Source organism: Oryx dammah, unplaced genomic scaffold, assembly GCF_014754425.2.
Source record: "Oryx dammah isolate SB20612 unplaced genomic scaffold, SCBI_Odam_1.1 HiC_scaffold_25, whole genome shotgun sequence".
NCBI classification, from domain to species: Eukaryota; Metazoa; Chordata; class Mammalia; order Artiodactyla; family Bovidae; genus Oryx; species Oryx dammah.
The window spans coordinates 22,135,217-22,157,027 of record NW_024070209.1 but is presented as its reverse complement, the minus strand read 5'-3'; the positions used below and the strand labels follow the sequence as shown (position 1 = coordinate 22,157,027).

The 21,811-nt window shown below is 40.6% G+C and overlaps 1 protein-coding gene across 7 annotated transcripts in view; it reads left to right on the top strand.

Annotated features, from left to right (window-relative positions):
* The window catches only part of SLC8A1 (solute carrier family 8 member A1), a 445,025-nt gene that overhangs the window by 389,965 nt on the left and 33,249 nt on the right, over positions 1–21,811 (top strand). For all 7 annotated transcript variants that reach the window (XM_040224697.1, XM_040224698.1, XM_040224694.1 and 4 more), the window contains one exon: positions 9,388–9,663. In XM_040224697.1, coding sequence (XP_040080631.1) covers positions 9,388–9,663 — 276 coding nt within the window. The remainder of the gene's footprint in view (positions 1–9,387; positions 9,664–21,811) is intronic.

The following is a 21,811-nucleotide window of genomic DNA, read 5'->3' as shown; positions in this document are numbered from 1 at the left end:
ATATTGATTCCTTTTGAGCTGGGGGAGCTCATCTTCCAATGTCATATCTATTTACCTTTTTAAACTGTCCGTGGGGTTTTCCAGGCAAGCCTACTGGAGTGGGTTGTATTTCCTTCTCCAGTGGACCACATTTTGTCAGAACACTCCACTGTGATACATCCATCTTGAGTGACCCTGCATGGCTCATCGCTTCATTGAGTTACACAAGCCCCTTCCCCACAACAAATTTGTAATCCATGAAGGGGAGAAATAATTTACAATCATAAAATGGGAAAGAGGATAAAGAGGTTTTTGGATCACTGAATGAGCAAGACAGTAAAAACCACTGGGTTTCAATCAGCTTCTTACATATAACAGAGAGAGAGAGAGAAAGATGAGAAAAGAGAGCAAAAATTCATAGTTGAATCAGTTCTGTTTGTTCTCTTAAAATTAAAAGGGGGTAAATTAGCTGATTGCTAAGGTTTCTTTCATTTTAAATAGTTAATAATTCTGTAATAAGCTTTGAATAAGAGAAATAGAATTATACACCAGATGAGTAGAACTTGATTTATAATCATTGTATATCAGGTTGCAAAAAAAAAAAAAAAGTAATAGCTATGGAAGAGAAAGTCCATTCAGTAATAAATTAGCTTTTTAATTTGTTTGAAGGCAGCAAATCTTTGTGCTCGGAAACTAAAGAGACACAAAATCAAATCAGCCACACGGGAAAAAAGATATAAAATTTCAGAAAGAAATTATGCCCAAACAATGTCTGTACAATGAAGAAAACCACTTTAATGATCTACATTCACAGTTATTGATTTGTATATTACATGGGGCTGCTGAGTAACACTTACCGGGCTTACAAGATTGCGTGAAAGGCAGTGTGATTGGCCACAAATGTCATCCTAAATCAATCATGTCATACTCCCGGAAAGCATTCTGATCATTCTCATTATTCTCATATTGGAAGATAGTCTTGCAAAATAAAAATGGACTAATTATAAATAAATATCTAGAAGATCTGAAAGTCAAACATTTTGTCAGGTTAACAACAGTAGAGGTTCTCTAAACTGCTTTCCACTACAAACTTATAATAATTTAGGCCAGTTTCCCAAATTCTAGATGAAGAGCTGGATGCAAACCAGGATGTTTGATACAGAGTTGGCCTGTGACAACTAGAAATGAAAATAACGTGCTCTACTCTAGATATTCAAAATCAGCCATAACCGTGATGCTCTCCCTTACTTGATTGTCTTGTTTCCTGGGTTTAGTTAGTTCCCAGGAGTTCAAGAAAGAACATATGGCTGACTCTGCCAAGAGCACATCATATCTAGAAAGTAAATGAGAATACAAACATTAATGATGACACAACATCATTTTTGCATTCCTACAAAAAGGCAACATTACATTCTACAGCATGGGGCATTAGAATAATTCTCAGATTTAGACTTTGAATCAGTGTGCAGTGATCAGTGCTGTATTCCTCAAGTTGCTTTAGCAAGACATCATGGGAAGTAAAATGTTCCATGGGCTGTGAGATCAAAACCCAACTCAGCCACTTACTGACTATGTCATTATTTTAGAAAAGTCACTTAAAGTCTCTAAGCTTTAGCCTCTTCATCTGTACAATGAAATTAATGATGCCTACCTCACAGGGTTATTGTAGGGATTAACTAAGATCGGGTTTGTGAAAAAAAGTAGCTCAATGTATGACATTTAGTAGACACCCCATTATGTTCTCTCCCTCTGTTCTGCCTTTTTTTTCTTAAAACCAAGCCGCTCAGGGAAGCTGCAGTGATAACAGCTCATTCAAACAGAATATGGATTCCATGCAGTTAGTATACTCAGATCCTATTGATTTACTGCCTTTCTTCTGACAAGTAACAGTGGTGGAAGATGACACACCGGTCTGTAAAGGGGTTTGCAGTTTTACAAAGGACTTGGGCATTTCCTCTCTGTCCTCACAGCAGCACTGTGATGTGGGAGTTTAGAAACTTATCTGACTGAAGTAATTGGGGCCCAGGATGGTCAAGCATCTTGCCCCAAAACAAGCTATCAGAACCAGAAATTGATTTAAGTCTTCTGAATCCTCTGAACCAAATGTCCACAGCACCTAGCAGCAGCCTCTATTTCTGGTTTTCCAAGTTCTCCCTGAGCCCAAACCTCAAGTGCCTTATCAGTACAGTTCAGTTCAGTCGCTCAGTTGTGTCCGACTCTTTGCGACCCCATGAATTACAGCACACCAGGCCTCCCTGTTCATCACCAACTCCCGGAGTTCACCCAAACTCATGTCCATTGAGTCGGTGATGCCATCCAGCCATCTCATCCTCTGTCATCCCCTTCTCCTCCTGCCCCCAATCCCTCCCAGCATCAGAGTCTTTTCCAATGAATCAGCTCTTCACATGAGGTAGCCAAAGTATTGGAGTTTCAGTTTTAGCATCATTCCTTCCAAAGAACACCCAGGACTGATCTCCTTTAGAATGCACTGATTGGATCTCCTTGCAGTCCAAGGGACTCTCAAGAGTCTTCTCCAACAACACGGTTCAAAAGCATCAATTCTTCGGCGCTCAGCTTTCTTCACAGTCCAATTCTCACATCCATACATGACCACAGGAAAAACCATAGCCTTGACTAGATGGACCTTTGTTGGCAAAGTAATGTCTGCTTTTCAATATGCTATCTAGGTTGGTCATAACTTTCCTTCCAAGGAGTAAGCGTCTTTTAATTTCATGGCTGCAATCACCATCTGCTGTGATTTTGGAGCCCCCCAAAATAAAGTCTGACACTGTTTCCACTGTTTCCCCATCTATTTCCCATGAAGTGATGGGACCAGATGCCATGATTTTCGTTTTCTAAATGTTGAGCTTAAAGCCAACTTTTTCACTCTCCTCTTTCACTTTCATCAAGAGGCTTTTTAATTCCTCTTCAGTTTCTGCCATAAGGGTGGTGTCATCTGCATATCTGAGGTTTTTTATATTTCTCCTGGCAATCTTGATTCCAGCTTGTGCTTCATCCAGCCCGCATTTCTCATGATGTACTCTGCACATAAGTTAAATAAGCAGGGTGACAATATACAGCCTTGACATACTCCTTTTCCTATTTGGATCCAGTCTGTTGTTCCACGTCCAGTTCTAACTGTTGCTTCCTGACCTGCATACAGGTTTCTCAAGAGGCAGGTCAAGTGGTCTGGTATTCCCATCTCTTTCAGAATTTTCCACAGTTTATTGTGATCCACACAGTCAAAGGCGTTGGCATAGTCAATAAAGCAGAAATAGATGTTTCTCTGGAACTCTCTTGCTTTTTCCATGATCCAGCAAATGTTGGCAATTTGATCTCTGGTTCCTCTGCCTGTTCTAAAACCAGCTTGAACATCTGGAAGTTCACGGTTCACATATTGCTGAAGCCTGGCTTGGAGAATTTTTAGCATTACTTTACTAGCGTGTGAGATGAGTGCAATTGTGCGGTAGTTTGAGCATTCTTTGGCATTGCCTTTCTTGGGGGTTGGAATGAAAACTGACCTTTTCCAGTCCTGTGGCCACTGCTGAGTTTTCCAAATTTCCTGGCATATTGAGTGCAGCATTTTCACAGCATCATCTTTCAGGATTTGAAAGAGCTTAACTGGAATTCCATCACCTCCACTAGCTTTGTTCACAGTGATGCTTATAGAAGGATACAAATTAACACCTGGCTTACTTTGTTCTTAAATATTTGTTTATTTATTTGGCTGTGCTGGGTCTAAGTTGTGGCATGAGGGATTTTTAGCTGTGGCATGCAGGATCTTTAAGTTGCAGTATGTGGGATCTAGTCCCCTGACCAGGGATTGAACCTGGGTCCCATGCACTGGGAGTGCAGAGTCTTAGCCACTGGACTGCCAGGGAAGTCTCTACCTGATTTACTTTAGATGCTATAAAATGTGCAGTTGTATAATGTCCAGGGGTTGCCTTTCATGATCAATTAATTGAGCTAATGATGTCTTAAGTTCTCATGCTACAGACCAGGGCCAGGGAAAGTACTATTATATCAATAGTTGAAGTCAGCTCTCTCCACTCTCTGTAGTTTTAATGATTTGGCTATTTTTGTAGTTATATTTAGGAAGTCCAACATGTATCAAGGAAACCACTTAAAAGGCCATGGGAAGGATTAATGAAATACAGCTTGCTTGTTATCTTCCCATTAGTCAAGTCCATAAAGCTGAAAAGAAGGGTTCTGAGATAAGAGGACCCTTTGCTTGGAATTCTATAAAAGGAAACCAACCAACCTGCCTGTTCCATTGCTAATGCAGAAGAGAAACTCGAAAAAATTACCTAGCGTCCGGTAATGCTGAGCTGGCAAACATACAGAAACAGCAAATTACTATCATCTTTGCCATCACATAAGGGATGTTCAGGTGCTTTTCTTTTCTTTTTTTTTTTTTTTTAATGCTCCACTGCTCTTTGTCAGGGGTACACCTTTAAGTATAATACAGATGCTGATGAATGAACACAATATTTCTTTGTCCTTCTCCAAGACAGGGTAATTGTGCATCATACATGGCAGTCAGGGGTAATTTTTAATATTTAAATGACATCTGAGTTGGAGATTAAAATTTATAAAGAGCAGTGAGATCCCAGGAAAAAGGATGGGAAGCCACTTCTACTTTCAAATGCAATAAAACAGATGGGCCTCCCAGTCCAGACTTAAGCATTAAAATATTTAAGATTTCCTATAATGCTGGAAGCCTACAGAAAGAAATTTCTCTCTCTCTCTCTCTCTCTATCACACACACACCCACACACATTTTGCATTGCAAACTTATAGGTCATAAAGTTAATTCCAGAGGGCAATATCAGATTTTGTTTTTAAAAGCCTAGAATGTCACCTTAGGACCCAGCACCTTGACTAAGCAATTAGATAATGATGGGGAAACACCATAACAATACTAAGTGGAGGGAAATAATGATCATGACCATGATAATCATTACCTTGAAATATCCTCAAACATTTTGCAGAGAAGATCTAATTATTCCCTTGCACATCCCTCCTGGGAATGGTGTTATTATTTCCATCTTGAAGACAAATATAATATCTGCTCTTGATTTATAAGTGTCATTTCTTATGAGAAGCTTCATTATTTGTTTTCTTTTCATCTTCACAATATGAGACTCAGACACCTGAAATTAACTCTGTAGAGTTAGAGGCAGAATGATCTGTGTTTCTATGAATGATTGATTAAAATCTAGTGCTTTTCGAACTGTTTTAATCATGCATGCATGATGTGAGCATAATAAGTTGCTTCCATCATGTCCGACTCTTTGCAACCCTATGCCTGCCAAGTTCCTCTCTCCATGGAGCTCTCCTGGCAAGAATACTGGGGTGGATTGCCATGCCCTCCACCAAGGGATCTTCCCAACCCAGGAATCAAAAACCTTTATCTCTTATGTCTTCTGCATTGGCAGATGGGTTCTTTCTTGACCATTCGCACCGCCTGGGAATCATATCCCCTATAAAATCATAAAATCTTTAGAAATATAGAAATTTTGAAGAATCAAAAGATACAAAATACAATTAAAAGGTCTAGTGCTTTTTCTGAGCTTTCCTAGGTACATGCAGAGCCCCCCATCCCACCAGAACTTTAGTTTGGGTAGTAGGGAGAAGAAGAGGTAGAGAAAGTATTAACGTGGTCCTCTTTTTCCTGGCCCCCTCCAATAAGGCCTGACAACTGCAACTCTCGCAGTGATTTTCACCTGAAACTCAGGTGGAGGGTAAGAGGGAAATGGGAAGAAAGGTGAGATGAAATGGAACCGAAAGTCAAATCCATTTCACTTGCCTTCACTAATCAAGGTTATTTTATGACTTGCAAGTTCTCCAAATAGCTTAAACAATAGATGCTTGCCTGAGATGTTTTAGGCTGTGTCTGGTTGGAACTGAGCTGGTTAACACTGGATGGGACCACCGACCCTCCAACTGGGCGTGCGTGAGTGCCCATGCAGTGACCTTTTGAGCATTATTTCTGTGCAGAACCAAGGTTACTGCATGTTTGTCCAATCACCTTTCCCCGTGCTCCCCATGGCCCAGACTACCTTCTTCTTTATTCATCATCCCGTACATATGCAAACTCTCTGCTTTCAAAAGGCGGCTTTGAGATTTGTCTTCCTGTCTCCTCACTTGGCTGCCTTGGGAATAAACCCTCCCTTTACTGCAAACCTGAGCCTCTCAGTGGTTTGCCTTACTGTTCTTAGGGCAAAATGAACCTGGTTCAGTAACAGTAGGAAAAAAGAAGAAATGGATAAGGAAACAAGAAAGGAGTAGGTAATCAAAACACTGAGTCTGTTCCTACCTGTCAGTGCTGTGATACAGGATGCTTCCAAAGGGGCTGTATAGTTTGCTAGGGCTGCCATAACAAAACACCCCAGACTGTAGCTTACACAATAGAAATGTGTGTTCTCAGTTCTGGAGGATAAAGGTCAATATCTTGGTTTTGATGGGTTCAGCTTCTCCCAAAGCTTCTTTCCTTGACTTGGGAGAAGGAATGCTCGCATGGTTGCTCCTCCATGTGTATGAGCCCCTGCTCTCTCTCTGTGTATCCCAGTTCCCCCTTACAAGGACAGCAGTCAGATTGGTTTAGGGGTCACCCTAACAGCCCGTCTCTTTAAGCCCATCTCTCCAAATACAGTCATATTCTTGGGTACTGGGAGTCGGGCTGAGTCTGGAGGAGACACAGTTCAGCCCATAACATGTGCTTTTACTTAAAAACATCTTCGGCTTCCAGGCAAGAGAGATATTAAAAATGTAATAATAACCATACAGCATAAGCACTGTACACATGGTTGTTAAAAGATAAACTGAGGCACATTAAAAAGCTTTTAAGACTTTATTTGACCAAACATGGATTCACAAGAAGCAAGAAGATTGTCCAATTGGCTCTAGCTTAAGCAGCTGCCTACTTGTGACAGCTGGCTATTTGAGATTGGTGGCGCCTCAATTTCACTTTCTCCAATACTAGTGTAGGTATAGGAATTGCCTCTGGCTGAGGTTTTGGCTTGCTTGCATCGATCCCGAAGGCATGTCACCCTCGTGTAATGGCCAAATGGCCTCCTTGGTCACTTACTTTCACATGGTCATCCACACTTTGTCCCTCTACTGAGTCTCACCTTTTTCCATCTGTGGCCGAGTCAAGGCCTAGCTAGTCTCCAAAGTCGATTCCATCCATCTGCTGGGGGCTTCTTCCTGAGAGCCTTACTCCAGAGCTTCCAAAGCCTCAGACCGGGCTACTTTTTCTGTAGATGCCTGAAGTGCGTCTGCATAATAATTTCTGACCTTGTTCTTACTGAAGAGTGACCCACTGCCCTCTTTTCTCACCCTGTAAGATGACAGGTGACAACTCCAGACCTGCCTCGTGTTTTGTGAGAGCCACTTTTCTTTCAAAGCTCCTCTGCTTTAAGAGGTTTTCCCGATTATGAGCTGCCTCCGATGAGAGTCTCGTGAAGGGCACACACATTGGCCCCTATGCTGGCAATCTCAGATCTTGCAGTCAGCTAGGAAGTGTGGCCACCCTACCTGCTGCCAGCTGCATTAGTTGGAAGGACAGTGGATCCCTGATGACAAGATTTCGGGAGGTGGTGGTGGCGAAACAGTCTCAAGGAGTTCTTTCCAAAGTGGCCACAAAATACAGAAATATTTATTAGCCCCTACTTCAGGAAGAGGTGACATTCAAGAAGAGTTGAAAATATGTGAATGGGGATTATATCCCTATGTTGTTGCTGTTCATTTGTTAAGTCATGTCTGACTCTTTGTGACCCAATGGACTGCAGCACAGTAAGCTCTTCTGTCCTCCACTATCTCCCGGAGTTTGCTCAAACTCATGTCAGTTGAGTCGGTGATGATACAGCTATTTCACAATATAACATTGTAAACGAAGTCTCCGTCTTAAAGCACTATTATTGTTTTCCTGAATTCTCTAAAGAGTAAGCTTTGAATTTCTTGGTAGTATTATTTGATACTTGATTATTAGGCATTGATAGTATCATGTGACATAATTGGCAAAATTGGTATGAGTGTATCCATTATGTAATTAAGTACTTAAATTGAGTCAGTAGGAATCCAAACACACATTCATTTAACTTAGCCAGCTTATTGCATATGCTGGAGATGAGATCAAACACTAAAGACACAAAAACGAACACATTCCTGCCCTTGGCAAGATCACAGTCACAATGGAGGAAGGAACAGGTACAATCTAGAGACTGGTTCTCAACCTGAGCATGTGTGGGAATCACCTGGATGACTTGTTCAGACACCTCCCCTTTCCCCCCCTCCCTCTAGTGTTTGATTCAGTGGGGCCAGGAATTTGCATTTCTAAAAAGCTTTCTTGATGCTGCTGCCACTCTTCTGGGACCACACTTTGAGAACCAGTGATCCAGTGTTACCAGTGCTGGGGGGCTATGGAAACTTTGAGAAGTTCCCAGCATGGCCAGAGGGAGAGGGAGCAGGGGTCAGGGAAAGTTTCACAGAGGCAGTGATATTTTAAAGAACAAAGAGAGAGGGGTTAGGATATGCCAAACACTGCTGTTGCTAAGTCGCTTCAGTTGTGTCCGCCTCTGTGCGACCCCACAGACAGCAGCCCATCAGGTTCCTCTGTCCCTAGGATTCTCCAGGCAAGAATACTGGAGTGGGTTGCCATTTCCTTCTCCAATGCATGAATGCATGCAGAGAAGCTTCAGTCATGTCTGACTCTGTGCAACCCTATGGACAGCAGCCCCTCTGTCCACAGGATTCTCTAGGCAAGAATACTGGAGTAGGTTGCCATTTCCTCATCCCATGCCAAGCACATTTGGTTCTAAAGGATAAAAGTAGGAGAAAGTACATTACATACAGTTTTTTATTTTTCAATGTGAATAATTCCATTTGGCCAGGATGAAGTTTGAAGTAGTTGCAGGAGATGAAGCTGGAGAAATATGCAGGGCTCAGAGGGCTCTATTAGAACATGGTCCTATATGAGATCATGTAGCCATGAATCTCCAGAGCCAGACTCCAAGCTGGAAAGAAAGAATCCTGGTAGAAGAATCGTCAGTTATCTTTCATTAAAAGAGGCTTCTTTCCAAGCCTGGAAATGACTTTCCTGGTTTGGGGGAGAAATCCTTTTCATTCCTATGAAATGACAAGTCTCACTGGAGGTGACATGGGGATAGAAAGTGTGAGTTGTTTGCATATCACTGCAACTGGTTGGGACTTAAGTTTTTGCTGTTGTTCCCTGAAGTATGTCAACACCTTAAAATTATTTGGTTGATGATGACTGGCTATTGGAAAACCCAAAGCTTCACCCACCTCTCAGGCAAGGGCTAAAAAACCTGGGAAGGAGAAGGTAGGAGAGAAGGGAAGCTGAGAGCACAGGTTTTGATGGAATATCCTCCATCTCTTTCTCTCTAGGGGAAGATGACGATGACGACGAATGTGGGGAGGAGAAGCTGCCCTCCTGCTTTGACTACGTGATGCACTTTCTGACTGTGTTCTGGAAGGTCCTCTTCGCCTTTGTCCCCCCGACAGAGTACTGGAACGGCTGGGCGTGTTTCATCGTCTCCATCCTCATGATCGGCATACTGACGGCTTTCATTGGAGACCTCGCTTCCCACTTCGGCTGCACCATTGGCCTGAAGGATTCTGTGACTGCGGTGGTGTTCGTCGCGCTTGGGACCTCAGTGCCAGGTAGGGAATACATGCCTATGTGATTGCCTCAGAAATGGAAGCCCTTTCACCTTCTTGACCTTTTTGTTTCTGCAGTTTCAAGGGCCGTGCTAACAAACCTGGCTGATGAAAGACAAAAGCCCAAGGCTATGCATGATGTCACTGCCAGAATATTGTCATGGCATTTCTCAAGGTTAGAAAGCTGGTCAGTGTCCTCATGCTGACAGGGTAGCGTTCCCAGAGGGCCGGCCTGCCTGCCTGCCTGCCCAGAGAGAGCAGACTGATTTGATGGCTAGGTTGATAGGTCAGCTTCCTATTACAATTAGAACTTTGAAAAACACAGCTGCAGAATCATCCTTAAGAACAAAATTTCTGTCTTCTATGTATTTAGTCAAGAAGCACTCACTGTATTTGTTGGGTGGTTTACTCACTAAGTCACGTCCCACTGTTCCAAACACGTGGACTGTAGGCTGCTAGGCTTCTTTGTCCATGGGATTCTCCAGGCAAGAGCTCTGGAGTGGGTTGCCATTTTCTTCTCCAGGGGATCTTCCCAAGCCAGGAATCAAACCCAGGTCTCCCGCACTGCAGGCAGATTCTTTACCAACTGAGCTATGAAGATAAACATTTAAGACCTGGTATGATATTCTCTTGACCCAAATATTAATGGGAGTAAATAAAAAATTAACATGAATCAGAACAAGGAAAAAATCATGCTGACCAAAGTTTGAGCAGACCAACTGAACATCCCTTCATGCATTCCTATAAGCTGAATTTTTCTTCCAATCTAGAGCTATAGCTCATTATGTATACTCACTCTTCTAAGTAAGATAGGCTTCTCCTGAACATTACTTTGAGAGCAATAATTTTCAAACTTTGTTGGGCATCAAAATTACCTTAGAGCTTGTTTAAAAAAATGCAAGTGCCTGAGAGCCATTGAATTGGAGGGTCTAAAGAACGGCCCAAAATGTGTGCTAAGCTCACAGGTGATTCACAGGTATATATCAACACATCAGGGTTTATTATAACTCAGGTACTAGACCCACTCTCCAGCACTGGTTGACATCTTGACAGAGTTACAGCCTCAACTGAGAGTAACAAGACTTGTGTCTCAATCGACAGAAAGTCAGTGACAAGAGTTGCAGTGGGCTTGGGAAAAGGCAGGACTTGTGGGGAGATATAGCTATTCCCTTCCCACTTTCAACACTTGCCAGAGCCTTGATAAAAATGCTGTGACTTCTACTAACACTTGACATAGTTGGCAACCTGACTTTTGGGTTTTGAGACTAAAAACAAGCACAGTTGAACCATGATTTCTTGATCGAGATCATTATTCTTCTCAGGTATTTATTATCTCCGTGACTATGGATAGATTATTTCTCTGAGCCTCAGTTTTTTCATTTATGAACTAGGGATAACCATACTTAACTTTCAGAATGAGGGTAAGGATTGGGGAAATGCCTGTAAATTATACAGTTAGTAAAGCATCTGGGACATAGAAGGAATTCCATTAAAAAGCAGCTTTTGTGATTATGGTGTTGAATGGCTAAAGATGATCTGACGAGTATGAATCCAGACCCTTCAGCCTTGAGAAACAAGGGATGGATGAAGTGTCCAGATTTATACTGGTCAGCCACAGCGCTTGGTATTACACAACCGATTGACTGTTTGAAGGTCTTGATCATGCTGGGCCCAGCATGGTTTGGGGGTCCAGCTGAGTTCATGGAGGAGCCAAGCGATTACGAGTGCTCTTCCTCCCACCTTAGAGAACAGGGCTGTGCAAATTCTTCCTGTTGATTGCTGATCCTCAGAAGAGAGTAGATTCCCCCTTAAAACCAGCTGTATTCCAATAGATGTGTATTTGGTCTTTAATTTTTTTCTAAAAATGACCAGAAATATAGCAAGCAAGAGGAAAAACTGAAAATATTCTTCAGTTGCTTTGTTTCGAGAACAGGTACGCATACATACAGGAACTATGTGTTACGGTCAGCCCTAGCTCTGTCTCAGGTTACTGCAGGAAAATGTCAGCGGATCTGCTTTCCTGAAGGCTTGGGTGCAAAGTCACTGTGTGCAACGGTGCCCGAGTCAGTGCACACTCTTGGCCGTGGGTTTAACCCTAGAGGAGAATATGTGCAAATTATGGTCATGAAGACAAAATTAGATTTCATGACAGTTATTCAAAATTAGCCTGAATTTCTGATAAGTCAGCAATAGGGCCTACCAAATGCATCTCTAACTTTAAAAGGGATTGAAAAAAAATGCTTTCCTACATGAAATCCTTGGGTCTGAAAATGTTTTGAGGTGTTTTTCTTTTTTTCTTCATTCATATCAATATCTCAAAGCTGGCTTCTTTTGCTATATATCAGTCTTCCAACATGGCTCTATATCTCATATTTGAATGAACCCTTTTGAACATTATTGAAGCCATATGATTAACATTTCTTGTGTGACATGGAATGTGGATTACAGAAACTCTAGTGCTTGATGGCTCAGACAGTAAAGTGTCTGCCTGCAATGCGGGAGACCTGGGTTCAATCCCTGGGTCAGGAAGATCCCCTGGAGAAGGAAATAGCAACCCACTCCAGTATTCTTGCCTGGAAAATCCCATGGATGGAGGAGTGTGGTAGGCTCCAGTCCATGGGGTTGCAAAGAATCGGACACAACTGAGCGACTTCACACACTAGTGCTTGAAGTCATTTGTCCTGCCACTTAAAAACCAGTGCAGAACCCAAGTAGGGGTATCAAGAGGTGAGAAAGCTGTGGGATGATACAGCAGAGTCATTAGTTGTCAAAATGGTTTCCCTATATTACCATAAATTCTTCCCATTGGGAAGCAGATTTCTTTGCTCTGTTAATGGGAGAATTCCTATAACTTGCAATATTACAATATTAACTGTGCAGTGTACTCCCCAAACAATATATTCACAGGTAATCTCACATGATCATATCTATATAAACAGACATTCCCTCCCCCCCACTGCAGAAAACTGCAAATTGTTCATTCAGCCTCTTGTTCAATATTTCTGACTTCATCCTTCAATCCTTATGATTCAGAGCAGTGCTTGACTTCTTAGAGGGAAAAAGATGCTATTCTTCCCAAATGACAAAGCCCAGTTGCTATGGGCAAAAAACTGATTCTTTTTACTTATAGCCTACCATTTATTGGTATTGGTCCTAGAGCCCAGCTCTTTCTCTAGGCTGACATCTTACCAGTTTTCCTACGGTAGAAAGGCTCCTGGCTAGTGTTTGATAAGCTGCTGCCTCCTCTGATGTGAGACTGAGACTCTTAGATTGTGATGGCATTTGAGCATTGAAAAGCTTCACTACTAGTCCTCCTGACTCAGGGTAGAATTAAATATCTATGTATCTCATTAATGGTATGTTCTTAACATATTCAAAATCTTGGAAAAAAGAGCTTATGACTTTACAGATGAGACAGAGCTTGTTCATACCAACTGGTAGTGAGATTTTATTATTAACCTACCAGCAGAGAAGGACTCCTGACAACCCTCAGGTGTGCCTGTATAAGCTTAAAGAGCCAAACCTGTTCATAGAGGAAGGGTCTTTTCTCCTGACTCACCCTTCCACAGAGCTGCCTTTCTGGAGAAGAAGGGGGCTTCCAAAACAGTATGTTCCCACCTCCTCATGTTGGAGTGAACAAGATCCGGGTCTCCAGCCCTCTTCTTGGTCATGCTCAGCCTCTGGGCCATTGTCCCAGTCTCCAAGTCTTAATTACCATTGACACACCAGTGAGTAACAAGCGTACATCCCCAACTTCAGCTTATCCTTGAGTTCTAGATTCATATACCAACTGCTTTCCTATATCCGTACTGGATGTGTAATTCACAGCTGAAAAGCACCATATACCAAATAGAACTGTTGATTTCTACTGCCCATGTGCTTTATCTTTTACCCAAACCTATTCTTTCTAGATCTCGCCTTTCTCTGGAAAACAGTATCATCTTCCCAGGTGTTCCTGACTCCTTTGTCCTCATCCCCAGTAAATTTGTTCATAACTCCTGCAAATCTTTCCTCTACCATCTAAATTGATCAGACCCACTTAGCTGTCTCTCCCATAGTCATGCTAGTCTAGGCAACTGTTTTTCCTCACTCTAACTCCCAGAGTAGCCTCCTATCTGTCTCCATGCTTCTTCTAGAGATGGCTTTAAGATGTAAATCAGAGTGCATTTCTCCTTAAAATCTTCTCAGTCTTTCTCTTTCACTTAGGATAAACTTCAAAAGCATCACTCTGGCTTACAAAGACCATGTGATTTGGCCCCTGTCTGTCTGTCCTGTTTACCTCCTTGCCCACTGTTTTTCAGCCTTGCCTGGTGGCTCAGTTGGTAAAGAATCCACCTGCAATACAGGAGACCCAAGTTAGTTCCCTGGATGGGGAAGATCCCCTGGAGAAGGAAGTGGCAACCCACTCCAATATTCTTGCCTGGAAAACCCCATGAACAGAGGAGCCCGGTAGGCTACAATCCATGGAGTCACAAAGAGTTGCACACGACTGAGCATCTGAGCATAGTCTTTTTACTGTCCTTCATGGGCCAAGTACATTTCTTTCTCATGGTTTCACTAGCTGTCTAAAATGCTCTTCCCCTTCATTTGCACAAGACTGGCTATCTTCACTTATGTCTCTTCCTAAATGTCACCTCTTCAAAGAGGCCTTCCCTGACCATGCCATAAGAAGTGGTTACCCAGTTCTCCTGTGTTATGTCACCCTCTCTGACACTGAGTGTTTATAACTTTCTGGATTTTTTAGTCTGCTTTTGAGTATTATCTTTGGCCTCCTCTCCCCACGGAAATGTTTCATAGGAGCAGAAACCTTGCTCTTTTTCTCTATTACATCCCTGGCTCCTGGAATGATTCCTAGTTGGCATATAAATAATACAGTTGCGTGTGTGCATGTGTTTGCGTATGTGTGCTGTATGTATAAATTAGTGTATAATCATTTACACATGAGTATGAATTGGTCTGTCAGATTGCTTTCTTCATAACCCCTTGCTTGTAGAGACAGCTAAGAATTAAAGTTAGAATCAAGGGAGAGGAATAACTGTCTCTATAGTGTAGCTTATTTTTGAAGAATAGGATATATCTGAGTAGGCTATTGTAGTAAGAAGGGGCTAAAGTAAATTTCAAAGCACTAAGCATATCAGAATGGAAACAATTTTTTCTCATTCATAATTGTGACGATGGTGGGAACTGTGAGGAGCAAGATATTATCTCTTCATTCTTTTCTCTCCTATAATCTCTGCTTCCAAGACCCAGAACTCAGGCCAGAACTGATAGAAACTTTAGGTATAGTTTGTGGAGTGCTAAACAGGCACTTTGCAGTAGACAGGCATAAGTTCATAACCATGTTATATCACATTGCTTCTCTGGAAATACAGGTTCAAAATACAAGAGGATAATTAATGTGTAAGAAGGAACATTTGGAACCTGGCCTTTTTTGTACTAGGAACCATCTTTAATTGGCAATCTTTTAGCACACAGTCATTTTACTTGAGTAAAACTTGGGTATATTAAGACAAGCTTATACATCAGATTCCAAATATGAACCTTTTTCTTTCATCGCTGGCTCCTTTTAAATCAAGTCAAATAGAAGTAAGCATTCTTCTTTAATTACAGAGAAATCTCTGAGATGTTGATGAGTTGCGAGTAGTTTGACCTGAGTCCTGTCTTGGTCTTTCTTCATATATCTTGATTGGGCTTGTGCCCAAAGCTTGCCTACTGCTCAATTCATCTTCTCTTTACTGACTGTTTACTTTTGGGACCAGAACAGTTTAAAAATTGGGTATTCTAAGCCACTGGCATTGTCTGACTTCTGTTTGCTTCCAGTATTATGATTATCCTTTGAGTTCTGTCAAGTAAGAATTATTTTACCCTAGAGATTTTAAGGCACGAAGGAGAAGGAAATAGTTTTGGAGGTTTTGCCCTATTTTCTACATGGGATCTTTTTTAAAAATAATCTTTATATCAGAGCATCTGTCATTTTTAAGTTACCACTTCCAGACTTTTAAATACCATAGAATGTACATGATATAAAACTAGCTATACTAGCCATTCACTTTGCCCTCTGATTGCAGTGTTAGTGAATATAAACCACGGGGGTATAGAAACAAGAGCTTGTTTAAAAAAAGTTTGATTGGAGTATAGTTCCTTTACAGTGTTTTGTTAGCTTCTGCTGTGTGGTAAAGTAAATCAGTTACACACATACGTATTCGCTCTTTTTTTGACTCCTAGACTTCTACATTTTTTTAATTGAAGGAAAATTGCTTTACAGTGTTGTGTTGGTTTCTGCCGTACAACAATGTGAATCAGTCATAACTATATATATACACATATCCCCTCCATCCTGAACTTCCCCCCATCTCACCCTTCTAGGTTATCACAAAGCAGGGTTGAGCTCCCTGAATCCTATAGCAAATTCCCACTGGCTATCTGTTCTACACACGGTGATGTATATGTTTTAATACTACTCTCTCAGTTTGCCCCACCCTCTCCTTCCACAGCTATGTCAACACATCTGTTCTCTACGTCTGTGTCTCTATTGCTACTACAAGTTTCATCAGTACCATTTTTCTAGATTCCATATATATGCATTAATATATAATATTAATTTTTCTCTTTCTTACTTCATTCTGAATAACAGGCTCCAAGTTCATCCACCTCAGTACAGCTGACTCAAATTTGTTCCTCTTTGTGGCTGAGTAATATTCCATTGTATATGTGTACCATATCTATATCCACTCATCTGTCACTGGACATCTTGACTCTTTTTAAAACTTCCTCCCCATTTAGGTGACCACAGAGCATTGAATAGAGTTCCTTGTGCTATATACAGTAGGTTCTCATGATCTGTTTTTAGTGTATATATCACTCCTAATCTCCCAATCCATCCCCCACCTTGGTAGCCATAAATTTGTTCTCTATGTCTGTGACTCTATTTCTGCTTTGCAGATAAGTTCATCTGTACAATTTTTCTAGGTTCAACATATAATTAATACTGAATGATATTTGTTTTTCTCTTTCTGACTTACTTCTCTCTGAATGACAATTTCTAAGTCCATCCTCATCTCTGCAGATGGTACAATTTTGTTTCTTTTTATGGCTGAGTAGTATTCCATTGTATATATGTACCACACCTTCTTTATTTCTCTGATAAACATTTAAGTTGCTTCCATGCCCTAGCTATTGTAAATAGTGCTGCAGTGAACACTGTGGTGCATACATCCTTTCAAATTCTGATTTTTTGATTCAGTTTTGGTTTTTTGATATTAAGCTGCATGAGTTGTTTATATATTTTGGAAATTAGTTCCTTGTCACTTGCTTCATTTATAAATATTTTCTACCATCCTGAGGGTTGCCTTTTCATTTTGTTCATGGCTTCCTTTGCTGAGAAAACAAAAAGGCTTTAAAAACGAACAAACACTATTTTTTATTGAGGTATGGATGATTAACAAACAGTGTTATGATGGTTTCAGGTAAATAGCAAAGGGACTCAGCCATACATAAACATGTATCCATTCTCTCCCAAACTCCCCTCCTATCCAGGCTGCCACATAACATTGAGCAGAGTTCCATGCCAGACTTCCTGACTATCCCTTCCTCCCGTCTTTCCTCCTGGGCAACCATAAGTTCATTCTCAAAGTCTGTTTATATTTTGAAAGTAAGTTCATTTAAATCATTTCTTTTTAGATTCCACATATTGGGGATGCCATACGATATTTCTCCCTCTCTTTCTGACTTACTTCACTAAATATGACACTCTCTAGGTCCATCCATGCTGCTGTTAATGACATTATTTCATTCTTTTTAGTGACTGGGTAATATTCCACTGTATATATGTACCATATCTTCTTTATCCATGCCTATGTCGATGGACATTTAGGTTGATTCTATGCCTTGTAATATGCCTTGGCTATTACAATGAATATTGTAATGAATATTGAATGAATATTGGGGTGCATGTATCTTTTCAGATCATGTTTTTGCCCAGATATATGCCCAAGAGTGGGACTGCAGGGTCACATGGTAGGTCTATTTTTATTTTTTTAAGGAATTTCCATACTGTTCTCCATAGTGGCTGTACCAATTACATTACTACCAACATTGTAGGAGAGCTCCATTCTCTCCACACCCTCTCAAGCATTTATTATTGGTGGATATTTTTTGGACAGCCATTCTGGCTGGTGTGAGGTGACATCTCATTGTAGTTTTGATTTCCATTTCTCTAATAATGAGTGATGTTGAACATCTTTTCATGTGCCTATTGGCTATCTACATGTCTTCTTTGGAGAAATGTCTATTTAGGTCTTCTGCCCACATTTTGAGTGGGTTGGGTTTTTTTGCTGCTGTTAAGCATCATGAGCTGTTCTATGAATTTTGGAGACTAATATCTCATCAGTCACATCATTTGTAAATATTTTCTCCCAGTCTGTGGGTTGTCTTTTTGTTTATTGTTTCTTTTGCTATGTAAAAGCTTTTGAATTTAAGTAGGTCTCATTGTTTATGCTTCTTATTTCCATTACTAGCCAGTGAATCAAAAGAGATCTTGCTGTGATTTATGTCAGAGAGTGTTCTGCCTGTATTTCCCTCTAAGTTTCATAGTATCTAGCCTTACATTTAGATCTTTAATTCATTTTGAGTTTATTTTTGTGTACAGAGTTAGGAAGCATTCTAATTTCATTCTTATAATACATGTGGCTGTCAAGTTTTCCCAGCACCACTCATTGAAAAGACTGTCTTTTCTCCGTTGTATATTCTTGCCTCCTTTGTCACAGATTAGGGGGCCATAGGTGTGTGGGTTTATCTCTGGATGTTCTATCCTGTTTCATTTATTCACATTTCTCTTTTTGTGTCAGTACCATACTGTTTTGATAACTGTAGCTTTGTGGTATAGTCTGAAGTCAGGGAGCCTGATTCCTCCAGCTCCAATTTTTCCCTCAAGATTGCTTTGGCTCTTTGGGATCTTCCATTCATATTTTGTTCTAACTCTGTGAAAAATACCATGGGTAATTTGATAGGAATTGCCTTAAATCTATAGATTGCCTTGTGCAATAGAATAATTTTCACAATATTGATTCTTTCAATCCAGTGACATGGTTTATGTTTCCATCTGTTTGAGTCATCTTTGTCTTCTTTCATCACTTTCTTATAGTTTTCCAAGTACATGTCTTTTACCTCCTTAGGTAGGTTTATTCCTAGGTATTTTATACTTTTTAACACATGGAATATGGGATTGTCTCCTTAATTTCTCTTTTGATCTTTCATTGCTAGTGTTCAGGAATGCAAAAGGTTTCTGTGCCTTTATTTTGTTTCTTGCAATTTAATCAGATTTGTTGATGAGCTCTAGTAGTTTTCTTGTGGCATCATTATAATTTTTTATGTATAATATCATGTCATCTGCAAACAGTAACAGTTTTACTTCTTTTCCAGTTTGGATTCCTTTTATTTCTTTTTCTTATCTGATTGCTGTGGCTAGGACTTTCAAAACTATGTTGAATTATAGCAGCAAGAGTGCCCATCCTTGTCTTGTTCCTGATCTTAGAGGAAATACTTTTAATATTTCACCATTGAGAATGATGCTTGCTATGGATTTATCATATATGGCTTTTATTATATTAAGGTAGGTTCCCTCTGTGTCCACTTTATGGAGAGATTTTATCATAAACGAGTGTTGAATTTTGTCAGAAGCTTTTTATGTCTCTATTGAGATGATCATATGGTTTTTAATCTTTAATTTGTTAATATGGTATATCACATTGATTGATTTGCATATATTGAAAAATCTTTGCATCCCTGGGATAAATCCCACTCAATCATGGCATATGATCCTTTTAATATTGTTGGATTCTGGTTGGAGTATTTTGTTAAGGATTTTTGCATCTATGTTCATCAGTGATATGGGCCTGTAGTTTTCTTTTTTGTGTGATCTCTTTGTCTGCTCTTGGTATTGGGTTGATGGTAACCTCATAGAATGGCCCTGGGAATGTTCCTTCCTCTGCAATTTGTTAGAAAAGTTTGAAAAGGATGGTTATTAGTTCTTTTCTAAATGTTTGATAAAATTCACCTGTGAAGAGAGCTGGTCCTGCACTTTGTTTTAGATGATTCAATTGTTAGATGAGAAAATGAAGGCTTATAGAAAAATGATTTGGCCACATTTAGGCCAAGTTTATATCAATGGTAAATTATAGAATCCATATTATCTCATAATACTTAAATCTGGTATTTAACCACTTTATCATTCCACCTGGGATTTAGTTGCAGAGTAAGCATGGCAGATATCCTTTCCCATATAGTTTATAATTTGGGGGATATTACACTTTTGCCTTAATTTTAGTATTTTCCATTTTTAAAATATGCAACAGTGGATTACATTCAAGCTCCTTGGTATCTGATACTACATTATTCTCTGGCATCAAACACCTTATGGAGTCCATGCTTCAAAAAAACTTCAGAAAGTAGTAAAGACCTAATCCTCTATTCATAGATTCTTAGCATTTCCTACATGTAAATTTGAAAAAATTAGATGACTGGAAACCCTTTAAGCATGTTCAGTTCTGACTCAGCTGGTGAAAAATAGCATGCCAAGATAATCTTCATCAGCACAGCCACGTGCTGCTAATTTAAGTGACCACAAGGGAGGCTGGGTCAGTCTGACTCTAGCTAGAAGCTGCCTGTGATATGAGGTTGCCCAGGCACTGGGGTCAGTGGAGCCCAGGAAGGACATACTGGGGACACTCTCTCAGCAGTCAGGTTCTGCAAAGACCTACTGGCAACTCTGAAAACCAACTTTCAATGTTTAGCAGAAGTAAGAGCCCTGGGAGCAGAATTTCTAGAGGTTACTGTCCAAAACACCTATCCACGTATGTACTCATTCTGTCCCAACCTAACCAAAAATAGGGGGTCAGAAGGCAACACAGTAGCATAGCACCCCGCCCAAAAGAAAACTCTTCTCAGGGGAAATAGTACCCAGTCATTGTGAGTTCCCCAGTCATCTGAGCTACCTTGGAGACAGCAGGAGCTTCAGTTTCTTCCTCTTTGTTCTACTTTAAACAGATTCCGTGTTCTTATTGCTGGGCTCACAGATTAACTGTTAATACTCTCAGTCCCAGAAAAGTTCTGCAAAATCTTCTCTCAGTACCATCTTAGTGAACATGTACCAACAGAGTATAAAAGATCATGAACTTTAGATTCAGGTAGCCCTGAGTTCAAACCCACCTACCCCCACTTACTAGAAGCATATTAATTTCTCTCAGCCTTAGTTTCTTAAGCTGCATAAATGGGGACATGAAAATCTAGCTTAGAGTTGAGGACTATATGAGAACACCTTTATAGTGCAGGATATTACATATAGTTGACCTGATAAGAAAGTTAGATCTCTTTCCCCTTCTACTTCAATATACTGGTACATGAGTTTAGGATTCCCACAGTGTTTTTAGCTCTGCTATATTGCAGCCATTGAAAAAAATAGAAAGCCAAGAAAATTCTTAGCCTATTTTCATTACTATCCTTTGTTAAGAATTCTGATGATATGGACATCCCCAAATGTACTCCTGTCTCCTGCAGTGTCACTGACTCTCTGTGAGCTTTACCCTCCAAGCACTGGCATTTCAACTCAGCGCAAGTTGGAGAGACAGTGCCGCAGCGCCAGTGTGTGTACATATTAAATTGGATGGTTAACGTTTCACATCAGCTTACATGGGAATGAAAACAGAATTACTTTACTCTGAGCCAAGATTTCCCAATGGCTCTGGTGACAGTTCTCCCAAGAGGACCCTAAAGGGCAGGTATATTTTGTTTTCAAATACTCTAATATGCAGTCAGTTTCTTGGCCACCAGCAAAGGTCAGGACTGTTGACAATGGGCCCTCTGATCTGTAGTCAGGCCAAGAGGCAAAGATACCCAGGGACACAGCCAGGGGAGCAGCCCTGGTCAGCCGTAGTCACTCAAATGTCTTTCCATGGAACCTTATCTGAACCTCACACCAATGAGAAGCTGCCTGGGGGTAAAACACTCTGTACTTTCCAGAGAACTTTCCCACGAATGAGTGATGTCATTAGAATTGAAGGGAGCCTACGAAAGCAAAACTTTACAAGGACAGAGCAAGACGGAGGAAGGCCAGACACCAGATTTCACAAGATTTGCTCCATAAATGCCACAAGCA